At 40.1% G+C, this 21,904-nt stretch overlaps 1 protein-coding gene across 1 annotated transcript in view; it reads left to right on the top strand.

The window, feature by feature from the left end:
- The window catches only part of cdkl5 (cyclin-dependent kinase-like 5), a 78,642-nt gene that overhangs the window by 29,566 nt on the left and 27,172 nt on the right, over positions 1–21,904 (top strand). Inside the window, exons 4-13 of the mRNA XM_055232569.1 lie at positions 226–362; positions 2,545–2,665; positions 3,856–3,915; positions 6,028–6,118; positions 13,018–13,120; positions 14,660–14,746; positions 15,638–15,718; positions 17,768–17,943; positions 18,809–19,282; positions 20,373–20,746. Of these exons, the coding sequence (XP_055088544.1) occupies positions 226–362; positions 2,545–2,665; positions 3,856–3,915; positions 6,028–6,118; positions 13,018–13,120; positions 14,660–14,746; positions 15,638–15,718; positions 17,768–17,943; positions 18,809–19,282; positions 20,373–20,746 (1,704 nt within the window). The remainder of the gene's footprint in view (positions 1–225; positions 363–2,544; positions 2,666–3,855; positions 3,916–6,027; positions 6,119–13,017; positions 13,121–14,659; positions 14,747–15,637; positions 15,719–17,767; positions 17,944–18,808; positions 19,283–20,372; positions 20,747–21,904) is intronic.

Here is a 21,904-nt window from a genome sequence, read left to right as displayed (position 1 = left end):
AGCAATCTGAACAGAACTGAAGAAGCGGCTTGGATAAGTGTTGAAACATTTTTGCTCTAAAACATTTGTCCAGTTGTGTCTTTTGTCCTAAAAGTTAACTCAAACATACCCCCCCAAACAGCTTAACAGCATTACTTTATTAAACTTCCACCTGTGGAAGAAGCAGACATGGCCATGGGAGAGCGGTGCCATATTTACACCTCTTTGTCTGATTAAATGTTACAGAGAATGAGGAGGTCAAGGAGACGACACTGCGTGAACTCAAGATGCTGCGGACTCTCAAACAGGAAAACATCGTGGAGCTCAAAGAGGCATTCAGGAGGCGAGGCAAACTCTACCTCGTCTTTGAATATGTCGAACGGGTCAGTGCATTTTATTTATCTTCCTATCTGCATATACAAATATCTTATCTTGAAGGTGTACTACATAACGTTGGTGGAGAGTCTACTACCTGGCAAGGCAAAGCAAGGCAAGTTTATTTGTATAGCACAATTCGTACACAAAAATTCAAAATATTTTACAGAATAAGAAAGACATTAAAATCACAAGAACTATTTGGAGCCTGGATTTAAACTGTCAAAGTAGAGGCCTGTCTCACATCTTCAGGAAGACTGTTCCAGATTTTAGCTGCATACAACTGAAACGCTGATTCCCCATGTTTAGTCCTGGTGTAGTCCTGGTTTAGTCTATATTTAGTCTGACTCTGGGCACCAGCAGGAGACCGGTCCCTGAAGTCCGGTGAGATGGTTCATATGGCACTAACATGTCGCTTGGATCCAGTCAAATAGGGGGTGGGCAACATGGGAAAAAGTTCATGAAAATAACAATTTTCTTGGTGCCAGATCACAATTTCAGTTTTATCACGATTCAGGCACTTAGTAACTTTATATTACTTTCAAGAAATAACTAAAGTCTTCTACTTTGTCACACTTCATTGCAATTGGTTAAAGGGCCCATATTACGCTATTTTTTGATCGATGTTATGATGTTTTCTCATCGCAAACATACCTGGTGTTGTGTTTTCTTTCATTCACACATATTTAACACACAAACCCTGCAGGCTCTTCACTCAAACAGAAAACACTTTGTTGATGTCACCTTGTGATGTCATATGGTAATACAGGCAGTGCTCCACTGTGTTTTTAAACTCTATACATGTTCACTAGCATCATTTGGATCATTTTAGCCCTGGAATTACCAATCTCTACTGAACAAAAGGTAAAAGGTAACTGTTAACATCACTTCCTGACATCACAAGGTGGAACAAAGCTTTTTGAGCTTTGGAGATGTAGAAAGATTAATAATAAAGGGTTAGTCAAACATGTGTGAATGAAACAAAACACAACTCCAAGTATGTTTTTGAGGCGGTAACAACATTATAACATGGCTTAAAGCTCACATGAGTCTATTTTGCGTAATATAGGACCTTTAAGTCATCTCTCTCCTTTCCAACTAAGCTTAGTTCTACAGTAAATGCCTGTGCTCTGTGCTATATCCAGACTTTCAGGACGACAACTCGGTTAAGCAAAAAACATGTCTCCATGGAAACATACGAGCAGTGATGTAATGGTATTCCCCACTGTGTTGCCAGGGTTTCCAGCCAACACTTTATTTCTTTGCAACATCTTCTTCCTCCCCGCTGCACTACTGTCATTTGGTGTCCCCATGTTCCTCTCTATCTTTCTCTATCTCCCTTTCTTTCCCTCCCTCTATCCCTCTCTCTCTCTTTCTCTCCCTCTGTGTCTCGCTCTCTCACTCCTCCTCTTTCTCTCCCTCTCTTTCTCTCCTTCTGTCTGTCATTCTGCCCTCCTATCTCTCACTCTCTCCCTGCCTGTCTGTCTCTCTTCCTCTATCACCATCTCTGCTCCTCTCTCTTTCTCTCTCTCTTTCTCTCATTCTCCCTCCTTTTCTCATTCTCTCTCTCCTTCTCTCCTTCTAGGTTATTAAACTATAGCCTGAAGCCAAAGTGTGTATTCATAGTCTGTATTTAAATGATGATAATAATAGTTTTAATTAAATTTCTTAAAGATGCACTATGTAATTTTTTTCTGTGGAGGGTCAACCCTGTGCTTGTTTCCAAGGAGATGTAGTTGCTTTGCTTGGAATGTTCCACAGTTTGCCATTAAGTATGCCATTGTCTATCATGGATATATATGGAAATACAGCTGTTTATATTGCAAAAAAATGCACGCATTCTATCAGTGAGTGGGCTTGCCTTTCCCTAGATCTGACCTGTAATCTGGCCTCACTGCATTACCCACTTGCCTCAGTGGATATACAGTTTAATGCCATGCCGTGAAAGCAGCACTAGAAAAGTTACACGGTGCTTCTTTAAAGTATTTATTTTGTTAATTTGCCTTAGTCTCGTCTTTGGATAAAAAGAAAATTTGACTCTTCGTTTTGGCAATTTATATCTCATCTTTTTCTCACCACTCACTAGATTATAAAACATCTCAAAGATTCTCCAAAATAAGTGTTCTGTTCTGTTTCTACAATAATAATACAATAATAAAACAAAGCTGGCATACTGTTTTTGTCTATTAGAACATGCTGGAGCTGCTGGAGGAGCTTCCCACCGGGGCCCCCCCTGATAAAGTCCGCAGTTACATTTACCAACTCATCAAAGCCATCAACTGGTGCCATAAGAACGAGATTGTACACAGAGGTAAGATCAGTCTTTGAAGAGGGTAAATGGTAAAGGGTCACATTTTTATATAGCGCTTTTTGCACCTTCAAGTCACTCAAAGCACTTTACATCAAGGAACCACTCACCCATTCACACACACATTCATACACGAGTGTACGCAGACACTGGGAGCGAGGAGGGTTAAGTGTCTTGCACAAGGACACAACGACAGCATTCATCTGTTCAAGCTGGAATCACACCACCAAACTGTGGGTCAGAGGATATGTTTATGTTGAGAGCAGGATTTGAACCACCAACCTTCGAATCAGTGCACAAACACTCTACCAACTAAGCTGCTATCACCCTATTGTATAGTATTATTGAATCACCTGTATTGTCCCGTATCTGGGGCTTGAGTGCTCTGAAATGTTCTGTTTTTACCCACCCACTATCTCAGCCCACTTCCCTAAACTAGCTTGTATTTAAAACACATAAATGAAAATCCAGTGCTTTCTATTTTTGACCAATTTTTCAGTTTACAATGAAAAAATTTAAAGCAGACCTACTCTGCAAAATGGACTTTTCAGAGCTTTTAACCATGTTATAGTTGTTTCCTTCTCATTTACTCTCTCGAAGTTGTATTTGGAGTGATTTGTGCATGTCTAAGCAATTTTTCCTCACTTATTTTCACGACGCCATATTGCCAATCAACCCCTGCACTGGTACGCCCCCACTGTTCTGTACTTACTCTGTTCTTTCGATTTTATTTTCTTAAGCAATGACACATGTAGGATTCTGCAGTGTTGGGTAGTCAGTTTGGTACAAATGAAAAAAATTCACTACTCGCAAATGTGATCTACAGCTATCCATAAGAGTCGTTGTGATGACTTTTACGGCGACATCAGCTCCTATTGGGCACTGTAGTTTTCTAACTCAGAATCAGCGGACTTGTTTCTTTTATTAAGTTATTTTAGATCAATATTGTGATTTTAAATGTGCAAATTATACAGTGATCCACAGATTATAGCTAAAAGCACAATAGGTCTTCTATAAAGTCATAATTTAGTTTTGTACTAAGCCGTCTTCAACGTTGGTTAAGAAGAGGTCATAAATATAGCTACATTATCAGCATCATCTACTGATTTGACAACTTTCCAACTCTTTCCATATTTAGATATTTTCTGCAGATCCTTTTTAATCTCTTGGTGACATGTTTGTACCCTCTACAGATATTAAACCGGAGAACTTGTTGATCAGCTCCGAAGACGTCCTGAAACTCTGTGACTTTGGTGAGTCTTTGGTTCAGTTTGTGTATATGTGTGCGTGTTTGTGCGTGCGTGTGTGCTGCTGTCATCCGGGTTCGATCCGCTGCATTGTGCCGTTGTCAAATAAATGTAATTGACTGTTAAATCAAGGTGTTAGTGAAAGAGAGGGAGGAGGAAGAGGAGAAGAGAAATGGAGAGAGAGCGAGAGAGAGAATGAGATAGAGAGATGGAGAGAGAGAGAGCAGTTTTGGCAGGGAACATCAGTTATTACAGAGTGCTGTTTGGATCTATAATATTACATTGTTCTCTCCTTTTGGCTTCCCTTCTGAGCAGAACAGTGTTGCGGCAGTGACTTTGTTTTGTCTTTCCTGATGCATCGCTCTTTCTCTCTTTCTTTATCCAGACTTCACCGGCTCAGAAATGACTTGTATAATGTATATCCTTCTGTTATCACCTTAAAAATCTGTCCGATGGCATTTAATTCACACATTTACAAGCATAACCAGGCGCTTTCCTTTACTTTTTGCTCTTATCTCCCCAGTCACTCCTTATCTGATAGTAATGGCAGACAAAGGCATGGCAAAAAGTTCTCAAAGCCATTACGTGTCTCTATGTATCTACCCCAAACTGCACTCACAAGACTACAATATGACTTAGGTCCAATTGACTTTTTTGCATGTTTTTTTAAGGCCTACAATTACTTCTCCAAGTTTCATGTCAACTGGACAATATTGTATCTTTTATGTGTATTATAGGGGGCACTATTGTGTTGAGTGGCCATGTGCTTCTACACCTGCAGGAGAGTTCATGCTAAAATTGCTATTTATGCAGAAAATAGTACTAGGAAACTATGTATATATATATAAAAAAACAGATTTAACTCGTGACTTGTGAGTTTAGCCTCTCTTATTTACATATAAATACCAAAAAATACAAAATCTTCAACATTGGCCAGTAATTTTGACCCAGTTCTATATCTTTTTATTGTTATATCACCCACCTCCACATTTTATTGTAAGAATAATATCCCTACCAGGCCCGTTGACAGAAATTTGGGGGCTTGGGACAAGAAGCCTCACATGGACCCTCTCTAATATAAATTAGAAGAGGGTCCAGTTGTTTCTCATTGTAAATATTTCTGCAGATGATTGATTGAAGTTTTTTTTTCTTTGTCTTTCCTTTTACTATTTTTTACTATAGTATTTGACATTCCGTGTATCAGTAGTATAATTTTGTACTGTATACATTTTGAAATAATGATTATTTCAATTATGAGGCAGATATTCTTGCCTGCAAATCCAGAATAATATCTGTATTTTTAAACAGATTGATATCAGTCTGGTCTCCACATCCTTCATTTCGTCTCAGGTGCGGTCAAACAAGTGAATCAAGTGATCGTCCAAAAAGATCAATTTTTTCAGTGACACATGTGAAACAATTGGTCAGCTATGATTTACAAATAAAATAAAATTTCTCTCACCTCAGATTAACAGAGTTTATTGTTTCGCTCATTGATTCTGCAGAAATCCACCTCCTGTGTTTTTTTTTCCCCCCCTTTATTATCTCCGATATGGATGGACGATTCATGTCCCAGATTGGTTAATCCACCTGTCAATCACACCCATTTGAAAACGGGGATCTCAGGCAACAAATATTCAAGATTTTTCCCATAATGGAGCAGTTCTAGTGCATACTCATGTATTTAACTGGTTTATCCCTGTTTTTACCTTTTGTCAAATGCAACCACACTGTATTCCGTCTTCCATATTTCACAGGTCATACAGTTGGATGGCTCAATGTTCAGAAATCACACTTTAATTAGGTTTGCATATTTGGCTGCCATGTTGGAGCTTGTGACTCAGGCGGGGTGCGACTTGTTTGTTATTCACTGTTGGAGCTTTGGCTTTCTGTTTATTGTGAATCTCATGTTAAAAATGGACCGGGGCTGCACCAGTTATCCAGCCAGCCCGACTTAACTCATTACTGTGACCATGTTGTCATAGGAGCTGTCCAAATAAACTCACTGTTGGTTATACACCCGCACAGCTAATTAGAAGCATGGGTATTTTACTCTGAAAAGGCTCCTAATTGGGCAAAATCAGATCTGTAGAAATTAATACATTTTTTATGTTCTAGGTTTCGCTCGTAACCTCTCGGAAGGAACTGATGCCAACTACACAGAGTACGTGGCAACAAGATGGTATCGCTCTCCAGAACTGCTGCTGGGGTAAGTCTATAGTTTATGAACAATATGAGCTTGGAGACATGGAGTGTTCTCCTGTTATAAGATGATGGTCACAAATCTGTATTTACAGGATTTAAAGGCCCCATATTATGTTATTTTCTTATCTATGTTATAATGTTGTTTCCTCATCAAAAACATACCTGGAGTTGTGTTTTGTTTCATTTAAACATTTAAAACACAAACATTGCATATTTAGGCTTCTCTCAAACATCAAACACTCTTGTTTCACCTTGTGATGTCATGTGGTGGTACAGCAAGTGCCTCACCGTGTTTCATGCACCTTGACTAGATTCATTTGAATAATTTCAGCCCTGGAATTGCCAGTCTCTACTGAACTAAAGGTGAAAGGAGCTGAAAACTACTGCTTCATGACATCACAAGTTGAAAGCATTTTGAGTTTTGGAGATGTAGACAGACTAATAATAAAGTGTTACTCAAACATGTGCGAATGAAACAAAACACAACTCCAGGTTTTTGAGGAGGTAACAACATTCTAACATGACTTAAACCTCACAAGCAATATAGGACCTTTAAAACATAAAGCATTTATTTAATTTTGGTGTTATCATAGCTGAAAAATCCCTTGACAAAACATACATTCTAATTCAGTCAGCTTGTCTCTATGGAAATACATAAGTTTAATGCCATTCTGTGGAACATAAAGTAAAAACAACTCCTGGCAGTTTGAGTACTTTCCAACAGAAAAGTTATGCAGTGCCCCTTTACACATTTTTACATTTGAGATTCTGTGTCTTTTTGTTTTATTTGTTCCACTTTTTGTCTATGTACTTAACTCTGGCTGTAGTACACTCTTATGTACTTATGTTCTTTCCTTTCTTTCCTCCTCTGTTGCATGGAGTGTTTATCCATTGGATCGGCACTAGCCTTTCGCGCTCAAGCTGTAGCCTGATTTAGTATTGCCCTGGAACATTTATCAAGACGTTTGTTTGAATGCCGCCCACTCACCCCTAGCTCTCTCTCTCTCTTTCCCTCCATCGCGTTTGAGCCACACTAGAGCCAGATCTTTCACATTTTCACCCTAGCTACACACTATGGACCACTGGCCACAGCTCTGGCAAACACTACGCAATGTGAACTATTTACAGGGCTTGGAATATCTTTATAAGAGATTAGCTTAGTATTGGGTTGATTCTCCTTTCACCTCAAGGTGCACATCCCAGGCTTATATGGTCTAAAAAAACTGTTTAAAAATACCAGCAGATATTACCATAAACTGTATATATAAATGGACATAGCTAACCTGTTGGCTTTTGTGTTCCAAATAAGAAGTGATCATGGGCGTGCTTCTGGCTCCATCGACTCTGACTCCAATTCAATTCAATTCATTTTATTTTTGTAACGCCCAAAATCACAACAACAGTTGTCTCGAAGGGCGTTCATGTTTTGGTTGATGAGGGAAACCGGGGTACCCAGAGGAAACCCATCCAGACACGGGGAGAAACATGTAAAACCCCACACAGAAAGGCCTGGGCGAATTATATCTTGTTGCTGTGAGTACACTCATCCACCGTGCTGTCTACACACAAAAACAAAGAGGAAAATCAAACAACAAGAAAAATCGGCCAGGTGAGGAGGAGGGAGGGGGGCGGAGGAGGGCCAGGCGAGGAGGAGGAAGACCAGGCGAGGAGGAGGAGAGCCGGGCAAGGAGGATGAGAGCCAGGCGAGGAGGAGAGGGAGGCGGGTGGAGGAGGGCCAGGCGGGGAGGAGAGGGTCCAGCTGTCATCTGGGCATCTGAAAGAGTTACACTCCACAGGGGGAGTGGGCCAGGGGACAACATGTGAATAGCATTGCTGATGAGAAAATAGGACAAAGCAGAGGATAGTGCTCAGGTTGCCATACTTCCCCCAGCTAGTTATCTCCTACTGCAGCCTATCTTATCCCGGGTTTTAATGTCCCTAACTCCCTCACTATGTAACCTGGTCATAAGCTATACTGAAGAGGAAGGTTTTAAGCCTGGTCTTAAATACAGAGACTGTGGGGGCCTGTTTAACATCAGCAGGGAGTTTGTTCCATAGCACAGGAGCTTGGTAACTGAATGCTCTCCCTCCCACTGTACTTTTGGACACTCTAGGAACCACTAATAGTCCTGCATTCTGAGAGCGGAGTGCTCTGTTTGGGTGGTACGGGACAATAGCATCTTGCAGATAGGATGGGGCCATACCGTTTAGGGTTTTGTATGTCAGGAGGAGGACTTTGAATTTGATTCTAAGCTCGACAGGAAGCCAGTGCAAATATTTTAGTACAGGACTGATGTGGTCTCTTCTTTTAGTTCCTGTTAGGACTCTTGCCACTGCATTTTGGACCAACTGGAGGCTCCTTATAGTACTTTTGGGGCAGGCGACGTGCAGAGAATTACAGTAATCAAGTCTGGAAGTATCAAATGCATGGATGAGGTTTTCAGCATCGTTTTTTTTCTTTTGGTTATATTTCGCAGGTGAAAGTATGCCGTTTACAAGCTAGGTTTATATGGGCTGTGAATGAGAGATTTTCATCAAATAGGACTCCAAGATTTTTTACAGTAGGGCTAGAAGCTATACTCACATTGTCGAGTGAGATCCGACAGAGAATCTCTTTGACCTTTGGGATCAATGACAATGACCTCTGTTTTTTCAGGATTTAAGAGCAGGTAATTCAAGGTCATCCAGGTTTTGATGTCCTTCACATGGGCACTGAGTTTATCTATTTGATCAGTCTGATTTGGCTTCATTGATAAGTACAGCTGAGTGTCATCAGCATAGCAGTGAAAATAAATGCCATGTTTTCTGATAATGTTACCCAATGGCAACATATACAGAGTAAATAAGATTGGACCAAGCACAGATCCTTGTGGAAAACCACAGGCTACTTTAGAACAGGGAGAGGTGTTCTGGTTTAACAAACTGGTACCTATCTGATAGATAGGATTTAAACCATTTGAGGGCGGTCCCTCTGATTCCAATGTCACATTCTAACCTCTGCAGTAGAATGTTGTGATCAATGGTGTCAAACGCTGCACTGAGGTCCAGTAGGACCAGGACTGAATCCAGCCTGTTATCAGCAGCTAGTAGTAAGTCGCTTGCTACTTTAAGCAGTGCAGTCTCTGTGCTGTGGTGAGCTCTGAATCCAGATTGAAATTTTTCAAATGTATTATTGTCCTGCAGGTGGCGGCAGAGCTGTTTCACCACCACTCGTTCTAGAATTTTTGAGAGGAAGTGAAGATTAGAGATAGGTCTGTAGTTGGCTAGTTCATCAGGATTTAGGTTAGGTTTTTTCAAAAGGGGTTTAATCACAGCATACTTAAAGGACTGAGGAACATAGCCATTTTCTAATGACATATTTATTATGTTATGGATGGAATCTATTATTAGGGGGAGGGCTTCTTTGAGGAGTCTGATTGGAATAGGGTCGAACAAACAGGTTGATGGTTTGGATGACATGATGGCTGAGGTAATCTCCACCTCATCAACAGGAGTAAATGTATCTAATATTATTAGAGGATCTATGTGGGATATTGGTCTGGATTTGCTCAGAGCTGATTTTAGGAGTAGCTTTGTTGTTTTTGTTTACTTCTATTAGATTTGAATAGTATCTGGTTCGGGCTTTCTGCAGAGCGGCCTTATAAGTGAGCAGGCAGAGCTTCCATGCCTTCAGAGACTGCTCAGAGCGCGAGCGGCGCCAAAGCTTCTCTGTGCGTCTTACATGTTGTTTGAGTGTCCTGAGCTGTAACGTATACCATGGAGCCGGAGGTCTTGGTTTAATGCTTTTCTGTTTTAGCTACAACATCGAGAGCAGATTTTTAAGGTGAGCATTGTTCTGTCAACCAATTGATCAGTGACAATTGGATTAAAATTATTTTCATTGTCACATGACATATCTTTTAGTAATGGCTCAATAATTTCTTTAAACTCTGTAACCGATTTATCTGATAATGTTCTTTTCATTATAGTTTTTTTCTGCTGGGCTGGATAGTCTTTTAGTATGAATTGAAAGGTAATTAAGAAATGGTCAGAGAGTATAGGGTTTTGAGGAAGGACAATTAGATCATTAATCTCAATACCATAGGTTAGAACGAGCTCTAGAGTGTGATTGTGACAGTGAGTCAGCTTATTCACACTGGGTGAAACCGATCCCATTCAGGAGCGCGCCAAAAGCATTACTGAGGCAATTACTGCCGTTATCAACATGTATGTTGAAATCGCCAACTATAACAATCCTTTCCCAATTCAAAACTAAACTTGAAATGAAATCAGAAAACTCTGTCAGGAACTCGGCATATGGACCACGAGGTCGATAAATTATTATAAATATAACAGCTTTTTGGTTTTTCCAATTGGGGCACGTAATGGAGAGTGCGAGGCTTTCAAAGGAGAGGTGTGTATAGTTGGGTTTGGGGCTGATAAGACTAGACTAGACTGGAATGAAAGATGACGGCCACACCACCACCCCGACCTGTGCTCCAGGCACTCTGAAAGTTCATGTGACTTGATGGTGTAGATTTGTTTAGTCTAACATAATCATTTTCCCGAAGCCATGTTTCAGTTAGGGCTAGCAGATCAATATTAGGTTTGCCAATTAGTTCATTTATTAAAAGGGATTTGGAGGAAAGAGACCTGATGTTTAGCAGTCAAAATTTTACACACTTATCATTTTGTTTATTTGCGGCACATTTATTTATTTTTATAAAGTTATGAGATCTGACAGCTTCTTTGTCAGAGTTTAGGGGCGTTTTATTTGTACTTTTTGTACGTGGGGCACACACAGTCTCTGTCTGTTTGGAGCTGTTCTCGCTGACTGAGCTGTGCTTCACTGGTCTAAACTGCTCCCTAACGTCACTATAGCTGTGCTTCCCTGATCTATTCTGCGTGCTAGTCTTACCTGGTCAATCTAGACTAGCAATCATATTCTGAGCTAACAGGGCGGAGCCAGCCTGCGTGGGATGGATGTCGTCTCTACGTATAAGCCTAGGCTTCCCCTCAAATGCCCTCCAATTATCTATGAAGACGACACCATTCTGCGGGCACCAATTGGTCAACCACTGGTTGACTGCTGAAAAGTGGCTGTACATTTCACAATTGGTGTAGGTTGGGAGGGGGCCAGAGAAGTACACGGACTCCGACATCGACTTAGCCAATTCACAGACTGCAGCTATCTGTAACTTAACCACCTCTGACTGACCGCGCCGAGTATCATTACCCCGCTAGCTACGCTAAAGCTACTGCGGTCTGCAGTCCCTACTGCTGCTACCTGACTGTAACTCGGGGTCAGAGCCTCCAATGAGCGGATCCGCGTTTCTAACTCTGAAACCCTGGCCTGCAGGACTGCCACTACACTACACTTTAACGCAGCTGTCCCTATCATCGTCAAATAAGCCAGGGTCATCACTCCACATATGGCAACCAGAGCAGGGAAGAGCGAGAGAAGCGGAGGAAGGTTTAGCCATGATGCTAGTCGGCTAGGCTAGTTCAGGCTGAACCGAGAGATAGAGGGGCTTAATCCACGAAGTACGGAGCAATAGATGCTGAATAAAACTTTGGTGGTTTAACGAAGTATTCAGGCACTAGTGTAAATGTAAAAAACTGCTTTTAAAACTGTAAGGATTCATGGATTAACAATTTCAGGAGAGAGACGCTAGATATACAACTCACAAAACAGAATGCACTCACTTGGAAATGACGTCAGATCACCCGGAATCCAATTCACTTTCTCTTGAAAAACTGTCACTCCTCTCTCTGTAACTGCTGCAGTGAGCCTCGTCATTTTGGTCTTAAAATGTTTGTATTAACTGGCTCTACATGATCCTGTTTTTTAATTTCATTATTGTGTCTGTAAGTCAAGATATGAACATTAATAACTGCCAAATCAGGCGCCTTCTTTCCCCGAGGTCACTCCCACTAGTTGCTATGATACTCGCGGTCAGAATTCCAAATATGAAACTCAGCTTCAAAATCGCCCCTGTAACTGTTAGCCTCAATGAGTTTCATTTAGCTGGTGCTGAGCCCTTAGTCCACTTCTTTGTACAGTTTATGGTTCTTACTGTGAGTGGCTTGCATCTCCATAAACTTGGCTCTTATTTGTTCTAGAGGAGGGCCTCTTCCTGCTTGTCATTCTTTTGGCTCTAATCTTAATAAACAGTAAAGCATAAAACTTATCTATCTGCATGGAGAATGTTCCGCAATATGGTTTTAACTTTGTAAATCCATGGAACCATGTAGACCACATGCTATCGTCAGAAAGTTACACAGTGTTTCTTAGGCAGATCTAAAATAGAGCCAACCCATATTGTTCTTCTTGGCCCATGCCGGTATAGATTGTTTAGAATCCAGAGAAAGCGATGGCTGATTTGCTCTGCCGATATTTTTTTTTACTGATTTGGATCATCTCCCCAAAAGTTTATAATTTTAATTCCTTACAAACTCACCCACTTCCCTGTTTCACTACAAATTGGATCTTAGACATTTTGTACACTAGCCTTTCGACTCAAATGTTGGAATTAAGCTTTAAACATATTTTTAGTCATTTGGTGAGCGTAATCCAAATACTGGCCTCTGGTAGAGAGGCCAGTATTACACAAAAAAGTGCAAATATCAGCTCTATATTGGTCTAACTCTAGTCTAAATTGAATGTTCCAAAGTATGCTTTTACCTTTGTATTTCCATGGAACCATGTAGATGACATGCCATCTTCAGAAAGTTCCACAGTGTTGCTTTAAATTAGGGCTAGGCAGGTCTAAAATAGGGCCTCTCTATTATGAACCTGGCTAATATTTGTGTATGGTTTTGTGGTTTTACATTTGTGTGTTTAGAAGATGTTAACAGCTGGGAGGTTGATATTTAGCCATTGATTCATCTGGTAACTCCTGTCTTGTGCGTGGCTTGTTTCAGAGCTCCCTACGGAAAGGCCGTGGACATGTGGTCTGTGGGATGTATCCTGGGAGAGCTGAGCGATGGCCAGCCTCTGTTCCCTGGAGAGAGTGAAATCGATCAGGTGTGTGCTACCAAATACTGTGACAATTAAACTAAAGGCACTCAATGCTGCTTAGGCTTCAATACTGTTTAAGCTAATCGGGGAAAGTTGTTTTTAGTTTGTTAAAGGAGACTCAGGTTAAATAGAAAAAAAAAAAAAAAAACATTATTCAAGTATATAGGTCTATACAAAGTTTGGAGAGTGACAAGATGATATGAAAGAAATAATGTTGTCAAGATAATAAAATGTCATATTTCTTAATACTAACAACTTGATACTCATTACCGATTCTGATACCACAAGACAATAGAATGTGATTTTCAGCATTAAATAGTAGTACTTTCTTTCATATATCTGCGTAATCCCTCAGTGTCCAGGTAGGTTCCATAGTGGTCCATGGCCGTGTCTTATACTTGTTCTAATACAGCTCAAGATCATTCTAAAGATACTCAGGAAAAATTCATTTCTGTCCTGTGAACATGACTCTTTTCATTTGATACCAGCTCAAATGAGTATCTAGTTTTAGTAATCATTAGTATCAGATTTTTGTTACTTTTGGCAACCCTAGAAAGAAAAGCCTGTACTTAAAAAAAAAAAGAAAAAAACGTATTTTGGTAAATTAAACCAGCACAAAAGATAGAAAACACTTCATACACACACATCCATGAGTTTTAGAATCATGAAAAATCAGGATAGTTGCCAAAGCGATTATCAGTTCAAAACTAAATATTATAGCTTCTGAATGGGAAGTCATCAAATGCATATAACGAGAAGCTGATACCTATGAATAAATTGTATTTTTATGAGTACTCAAATATTCTATCTTAAGCTGATGGTTATAATATTAGTTAAAGCATTATCCAGATATCAAACTGCATTACGTTAGGCTGTATTAGGTTCCATTAGACATATTTAGTGTAGATATTGGTTCAACAGATGCTCCACACTTGTGAATTTCAGGGATAAAACATATTACACTATTTTCTGATCTGCGCTATGACTTCTTCTCTCAAACAGAAAACACTCTGTTCCACCTTGTGATGTCATCTAGTAATACAGGATGTGCTCCACTGTGTTTTTGAACTCTATACACCTTCACTAGAATCATTTGGATTATTTCAGCCCTGGAATTGCCAATCTCTACTGAACTAAAGGTAAAAGGTAGCTGTTAACCTGAAAAATACCACTTCATGACATCACAAGGTGAAACAGAGCATTTTGAGCTTTGGCGATGTAGATAGAATCATTAAATTGTTACTCAAACACTCAAACTCAAACTTGAATGAAACAAAACACAACTCCAGGTATATTTTTGAGGAAGTAACAATAGTACAACATGACTTAAAGCTTGCAATAGTCCATTTTGTATAATATAGGACCAATGAAACAGTGAAGCATTTAAAAAAAATATACATTGCGTATCTTTTTGCAGATCTCTTACAAAAATCTGCTTTCAAACAACGCCAATGATGCACAATCGCCGGTCTATTTGATGTACCATTAGCCTGTACATTTATGAGGACTGCTTTGTATACTAATTGCATATAATTTTGCCCACAGCTCTTCACCATTCAGAAGGTCCTGGGTCCACTTCCTGCAGAACAAATGAAGCTTTTCTACAACAACCCTCGATTCCACGGCATTAGGGTAATTCTTTCTCTATCACCTCATTGTGTTGGGCTCATGTAACATCATTACATTTGAAAGGGCCTATAGAGTGAGGCTGAGATGAAGGGGTATTACACTTCTATGGGATCTTAATTGTTAACACATAACATATTTAGATCACCATGTTACCTTTTATTGTTTTGAAAATGCTATACTTGCCAAAAACAACGTATGGTAAAAGGTCACACTTTCATATATAGCGCTTTTCCATCTTCAAGGCACTCAAAGCGCTTTACATCATTTACATCATTATGCAGTAGTTTTATTTAGTCAGAAAGTGTTTCTTTTACAATATACTCTTTGGAGGAAATGACAAAATGTACTGTTACTAATTACTGTCAGGTACCCCATTAGGGCCGAACAATTTGTAAAAATATCTAATGACTTTTCTGACAAAAGTATTGACAAAAAGACTGAAATATGAACTGACAAACTAATACAAGAATCATATTTCAGAACACGTTTGTACAGATACACAAGTACAGGGTTAGCAGTTTATATAGAATAAGACATGGTACTTCAGAAACTACACCCTTTGCGATTTGCTCATTTGGTCAATTTGCAACATATATATAACTATTTAAAATAATTACACTGAAAAATGGCCGCTATTATCCCTCACCACGTTTTAGAAGAGGAAAACAAACTATCTCGTTCTTAATTTTTCCTCCTCTCTGGTCTCCAGTGGCAGCTTTCCCAATGCCAAATAGCCGGGTATGACTCATGAGAAAGATAGGTGGTTGGTGTTGGGTTTAGCAGCTACAGAAAATATCCCAGAAGGCTTAGCGTGGTGCGTGAAAGAATGTTTGGACCAACGGAATCTGCTGTGAAATTATCCTAAATTTGTGTGTTTTCTCTGTTTTGTGCCAGTTTCCTTCAGTAACTCATCCACAGACTTTAGAGAGGAGGTACCAGGGAATCATGAGTGGTCTGATGTTGGATCTGATGAAGGTAATAACAACTGACATTACAAAATTATATGAAATAAGCTTGACAACATGATATTTCTCTTAGTTAGCTCATTTTCCATCCATCCATTTTCTTCGGATTATCCGGGGCCGGCTCACGGGGGCAGCAGTCTAAGCAGAGAGTCCCACACTTCCCACACCCCAGACACTTTCTCCAGCTTCTCTGGTGGGACCCCAAGGCGTTCCCAGGCCAGCCAAGAGGCATAGTCCCTGCAGCGTGCCCTGGGTCTCCTCCTGGCTCATTTTTGTTTTACATTTTGCTATTTTGTAACTATTTTAGTCCTGAAGTCAACAGTTCATAATAGTTGGCAGATAGACATCTATTTATTTTTTGATTACTTATAATTACATAAGGAGTTTTCACTTATGAGCTACAATTGCTCACTAGAAATTCAGTCCACAATTTGCTTTAAATCATAGGCCTACTATATCCTCGGAAAGCTTAGGTAGTACTTGGTTCGTTCGTTACCAAGTACCACCTAAGCTTTCCGAGGACAACCAGATCTAAACCTAGACTATATTAGGACTAATTTAGGGCTGAAATTGAGACAAGACCAGGACTAAAATAAGAATAAAACATGAATAAAGTAGTTCTAAATAATATTGCCCCGAAGGAGGACTAAAACATAGATTTGTCTCTAAAAGAACAAATACTCAATTTGCAGAAGTACCACCAGAGTTTAAGAAAGACTGCTCTTAGATTTAAATTTAGGCAAGGCAAGTTTATTTATATAGCACTATTCGTACACAAAGTAATTCAAAGTGCTTTGCACAATAAGAAAGATATTAAAATTATAATACAACCACTCTTATTGCACAGCTAAACAGAACCGTTTTTAGCCTGGATTTAGACATTGTCAAAATAGAGGCCTGTCTCACATCTTCACGAAGACTGTTCCAGGCTTTAGCTGCATAAAACCGAAATGCTGATTCCCCATGTTTAGTCCTAACTCTGGGCACCAGCAGGAGGCCGGTCCCTGAGGTCCTCAGAGTGCAAGATGGTTCATATGGCACTAAAATTTGGGAGATGTACTTTGGTGCTAGGCCATGGAGAGACTTGTACACAAGCAGAGCTGCTTTAAAACCTATTCACTGAGCAATAGGAAGCCAGCACAGAGAAGGTTTTAGAGAGAGACACTGTCGGTGACTGCTGACACTCTGCTCTCTTTGTTTCTGTGGGCCAAAGACTATGACTTCAGTCTTGTCTGAGTTTAGCTGGAGTGCTGCTTATTAACTGGCCTAACGGCAGCATGTAGAGATTGAATTAAAAGGGTCACACGACTGACCCTTGAGGCACTTCACAGGTTAAGGCCATGTGATCTGAGATACAGTTTCCAATTTCAACTAAGTACTCCCTGTCTTCTAGATAGGACTAGAATCAGTTTAGTGCAGTACCAGAGATGCCCACTCATTCCTCTAGTCTCTGTAAGAGAACCCCATGATTCACAGTGTTAAAAGCAGAGACTTTGCCTGCATCAGTGTCCAGGTGGATATCATTTGATAAGAGCAGTCTCAGTGCTGTGGTGGGGTCTAAAATCTGACTGGAAAATGTCAAAGGAGTTGTTCTTTTGGAGAAAGTTAGCAAGCTGTTGGTAACTTTTTCAAGGACTTTGACTAAAAACGGCAGAGGCTTGATAACAACAGTTTTCAAAGTTCTTGGAAATGTTCCAGATTGAAGTGATATGTTAACTATGCAAGCGAGTGGTGATAATAAACTGTTGAGCACAGACTTTAGAAATCGAGTGGGTAACACATCGAGGCAGCATGTAGATGAACTCAGACTGGTGATCTCTTGGACAGTTTTGTCAGTTACAGGTGCAAAGTGACTCAGTTCTAAGTGTGTAGGTGGCTTATTGAACAATGACTTGGCACAACTTAGCACAATTTGACAGCTTTGAAATGTGCCAATCACAACATCAGAAACAAGATCAAACATTACCATAATAAGTTAGAATTATACTTATACAACATTGAGCAGTAAGTCTCCAGTAAACTCTTGTATTAAACCTCTTGATTGTGTTTTGTCCCTCAGAATCTGCTGCTGTTGAACCCGACCGAGCGTTACCTGACGGACCAGAGCCTGAACCACCCAGTGTTTCAACCTCTGAGGCAGGTGGAGCGAGAGAGGCCACCCCCTGCCTCCCCAAACCCTCCACGCTCGTCCAAGAGAAAAACCCACCATCATGGGGAGAATACTGTGCCAACCAGGTCAGACCACATTGCTCCATTACTATCGTGTGCAACATCGGGTAGAGGCAAAGCGCTAATAGGTAACATGAGATACAAAAACCTTTATTTGTCCCACAATGGAGAAATTATGAGGCTACAAACACTATTATATATATGACAGAATGAGAATTGAGAATGAGTAATGAGTATGGATATATTTACAGTATATGGACAAGAATAAACACCAGATAAAATGTCTAATAACACCTTGGATTTCTATACTGCTTTTCAAGATGCCTAAAGCATCACTCCTAAGTTTCTAAGTTACTCTGTTAAAAACTCGCATTGGAATAACTGCCCTGGGGTCTACTCATAGTATCATTTCTACATTTTTTTTCTCTCTACTGGGCCTGTTCTAGTCTTTATTTTTACCTTTCATCAGAAATGGTTTGGATAGCTTCATTTTAGTTTAATCCACTTCCTCACCACATGCTTGTTTCCAGTGAGATTTTATTACTATAGTGTGGAATATTCTACAATATTGCAACAGTTAAGATGAACGGTGACTTTACTAGGCAAGCTACAGGTCAGATCTGTGGAGACACGACCCTGCTCATATTAAGAATGCATTTTTGTGAAGGTCTTTTATTTAGCAATAAATGCAAAACAGGATTATGGGAATGTCATTCCAGGCAAAGCAATACCATCTCCAAGGAGAGAAGCAAGTGGCGCAATTCCATCAGAAAAATTACATAGTGCACCTTTACGTCATAATGCAAACCTGTTCTAGTCCTTGGTTTAGTCCCAGTTTAGTCTTGGTTTGTTCCTGTTTTACAGTTGTCATTATTTAAAACAAGTAGTTCTTACAAAGCCAAATGTATTATGTATTTTTATTTTCCATTAGAAGCCACAGTAAGAGCACCTCTCATCGTCGCTCCAACAGTAAAGAATGTTCCAGCCTCCCTCGTCACGGTGACCTCCATCACCTTGGCAATGACAACTTCCTCAACGGCAACAAGGGGGCGCCATCGAGCCTGAGCCCCACCCTGCACCCCAAAACCCAATACCTGTCCCAGACTCTTAACCGGTCCGCCTCGTCCAGCAAAGACCTGATCAATAACAACATCCTCCCGCACCTGCTCAGCCCCAAAGACAAGACTAAAGAGTTTGATTTCAATTTGGGACCTTCGCCAAAACTATCTGACCTGGGACATGGGGTGAAGTACGGACACTCAAAAACCGGATCAACACGGTCCCAGCAGCAGCAGCAGCCTCAGCCTCAGCCACAGCAGACGGGAAGGCACACTTTTCTGGAGGGAAAAACCAATACACTCCAGTCTGCTCCAGAGAAACATGGACGCCACGGACACACTCAGAGGTGAGACGTAGTTAGATGCTTGAATATTGTACAGTTGTATTAGTAGCTGTGGTTGATAACATACTTCACTATTTCAGTCTGAGTAATATTGGAAGGAACATGTCTATACCAATTTATTGATCTTAAAATTCTTCCTGTTTATTATGACTTTTGCTTCTCAAAAAATGAAAGGTCTCATAATACGCTGTTTTCTGATCTATGTTTTTATATTGTTTCCTCATCACAAACATACGTGGAGTTGTGTTTGTTTCATTCACACATGTTTGACACACAAACATACGCATATTTAGGTTGAGGTTTCCTCTCAAGCCAAAAACACTCTGTTCCACCTTGTGATGTCATGTGGTATATATACAGGAAGTGCTCCATAGTGATTTTAAACTCCATTCTTGGAATTGCCAGTCTCTACTGAACGGAAGGTAAAGGGTAGCTGTTAACTTGAAAACTACCGCTTCATGACATCACAAGTTGGAACCAAGCATTTTGAGCTTTGGAGATGTAAACAGACTAATAATAAAGCTTACTCAAACATGTGTGAATGAAACAAAACACAACTCCAGGTATATTTTTGATGAGGTAACAGCATTATAACATGGCTTCAAACTCACAAGGGTCAATTTTACATAAAATAGGACCTTTAAACTGCACCTTTAGTTTCTATGACCACCGCCTAAATTTAAAAAAAAAGAAATCAACAATAATAGTTTCAGACAGGGGATTTGGATATCTTTCCAAGGACACATCAACTACAAATAAATATCTTTGTTGTTTTTATCAAGCTACAAGCTGGGGACACGCTACAAGAATTCTAACAAGTCAGAAAACACTGATAATCTACTGTTTGACATCTAACCAAGATATAGTGGAACAACATATGAAGTAGGATTGTAAAACAGGATTGTATACACCCATGGACCACTATGGAACCTACCTGAGCAGTTGAGGGATTACAGAGATATAAGGTGGCACGGTAATATAAAATAAAGTACTATGGTTTGAAAATCACATTCTATTGTCAAAATAAAGATCTGGTATTGTAACAACACTAATATGAAGTCATTTTTTGTCTCTTTACCCCATGTGATCACAGTATGGCTGACTCCGCCCATGGCTCCATGTCCTCCTCTTCTAAAAGCTCAGCCTCCTACCTGAGCCTGTCTAAGAGCCACAGCGCCTTGAGCGATGCCAAATCTGTGGGTAACCTTAGCGACACGCGGCTGCACCCTGACGACCCAAACGCCAACCCGCCTGCAGTGGGACCTGGAGCGCGCTTCTTCCCCACCAGCTGTTTGGACCTGAACACACAGACGGGACCCCAGGGACCTCCTGGGAGCCCCTCGAATCGCCATAGCGACCGCTCCGGCCACAGCCCCGCCTCTCGTAGCGGAGGGAACATACGGCTGGAAAGCAGCACCCTTGACTCCTCCTCAAGACACAAATCCAGGCACAAATCACTGGTGCCAGGTGAGGCAGACAAGCTACTACACTTATCAGTGTGTTTCAGAATGAGGAAAAATTAGGACCATTGCCGTAGCGATTAACAATTTAAAAGAAAATATTATATCTGGGAATGGGAAAAAGTCTTCAAGATGTTACATATGACAGGTAGCTGAAGCCATGAATAGGTAGTGTCTGGCAAGTTACTATATTGTAAAACATGAAGCACTTCACTCCTAACACTGTGAAGAGTAGAACTGATAGTGTGGCCTTTTATCATTGCAGACCAAGATGCTCAAAACAATCAAGTTACACATTTGTGATGTTGGCATATGTTATGAGCATAGACTGTATAAAGAAATAGACTAAGTGAGTGTGACCATAGCATTCATCTCCAGTCAATTGAAGCTCATTGAGGCTAGCAGTTATAGGGACGAATTTGGAGCTGTTATTAATGTTCATTTTGAGCTACGGACAAAACAGCAAAGAAGAAAACCAGGATCATGTAGACCAGGTCAAAACGAACATTTTACGACAGCCTGACAGCAGCAGTTACAGAGAGAGGGGCAACAGTTTTCTAATGTGAAAGTGAATTGGAGCCAGAGTCGATGGACTCGGAAGCGCACCCATAATCACTTCCTATTTGGAGCGTGGCGTCTAGCAGGTTTGCTATGTCCATTTATATATACAGTCTTTGGACATGACTTATTAATAGTTTAATTGAAAGATCTGCACATGAATGATTTGCTAAAGAGCCGATTAAAGTGCCCTATGACCAGATAATCATAATCACAATTGACTTTATTGTCCAAGAGGGAAATTTGTCCTGGGCTGGAGTTCAGACAGCTTCAAACAGCTCAATATAATAAACATAAGAACATACACATAGTGGTGACACAACACAGCACACACAACAGTCATGCTCTATATAATAGTGGTGTTTTTATTTGTTCATCAGTGTTGTGTCTTTTTAAATGGAAATAAATAACCTGGCATAAAACATAAAATAGATTAGTTTATATATATATATATATATATATATATATATATATATATATATATATATATATATATATATATATATATATATATATATATACATTATGAACCATGTACCTTCTGATCTTCTCTGTATTTTTTATTTTATTTATTTTCATTTATACACAGACCAATGAGGGCACTCAG

This window comes from Periophthalmus magnuspinnatus, chromosome 3, assembly GCF_009829125.3.
Source record: "Periophthalmus magnuspinnatus isolate fPerMag1 chromosome 3, fPerMag1.2.pri, whole genome shotgun sequence".
NCBI classification, from domain to species: Eukaryota; Metazoa; Chordata; class Actinopteri; order Gobiiformes; family Gobiidae; genus Periophthalmus; species Periophthalmus magnuspinnatus.
This window is presented reverse-complemented; position numbering and strand designations above follow the sequence as displayed.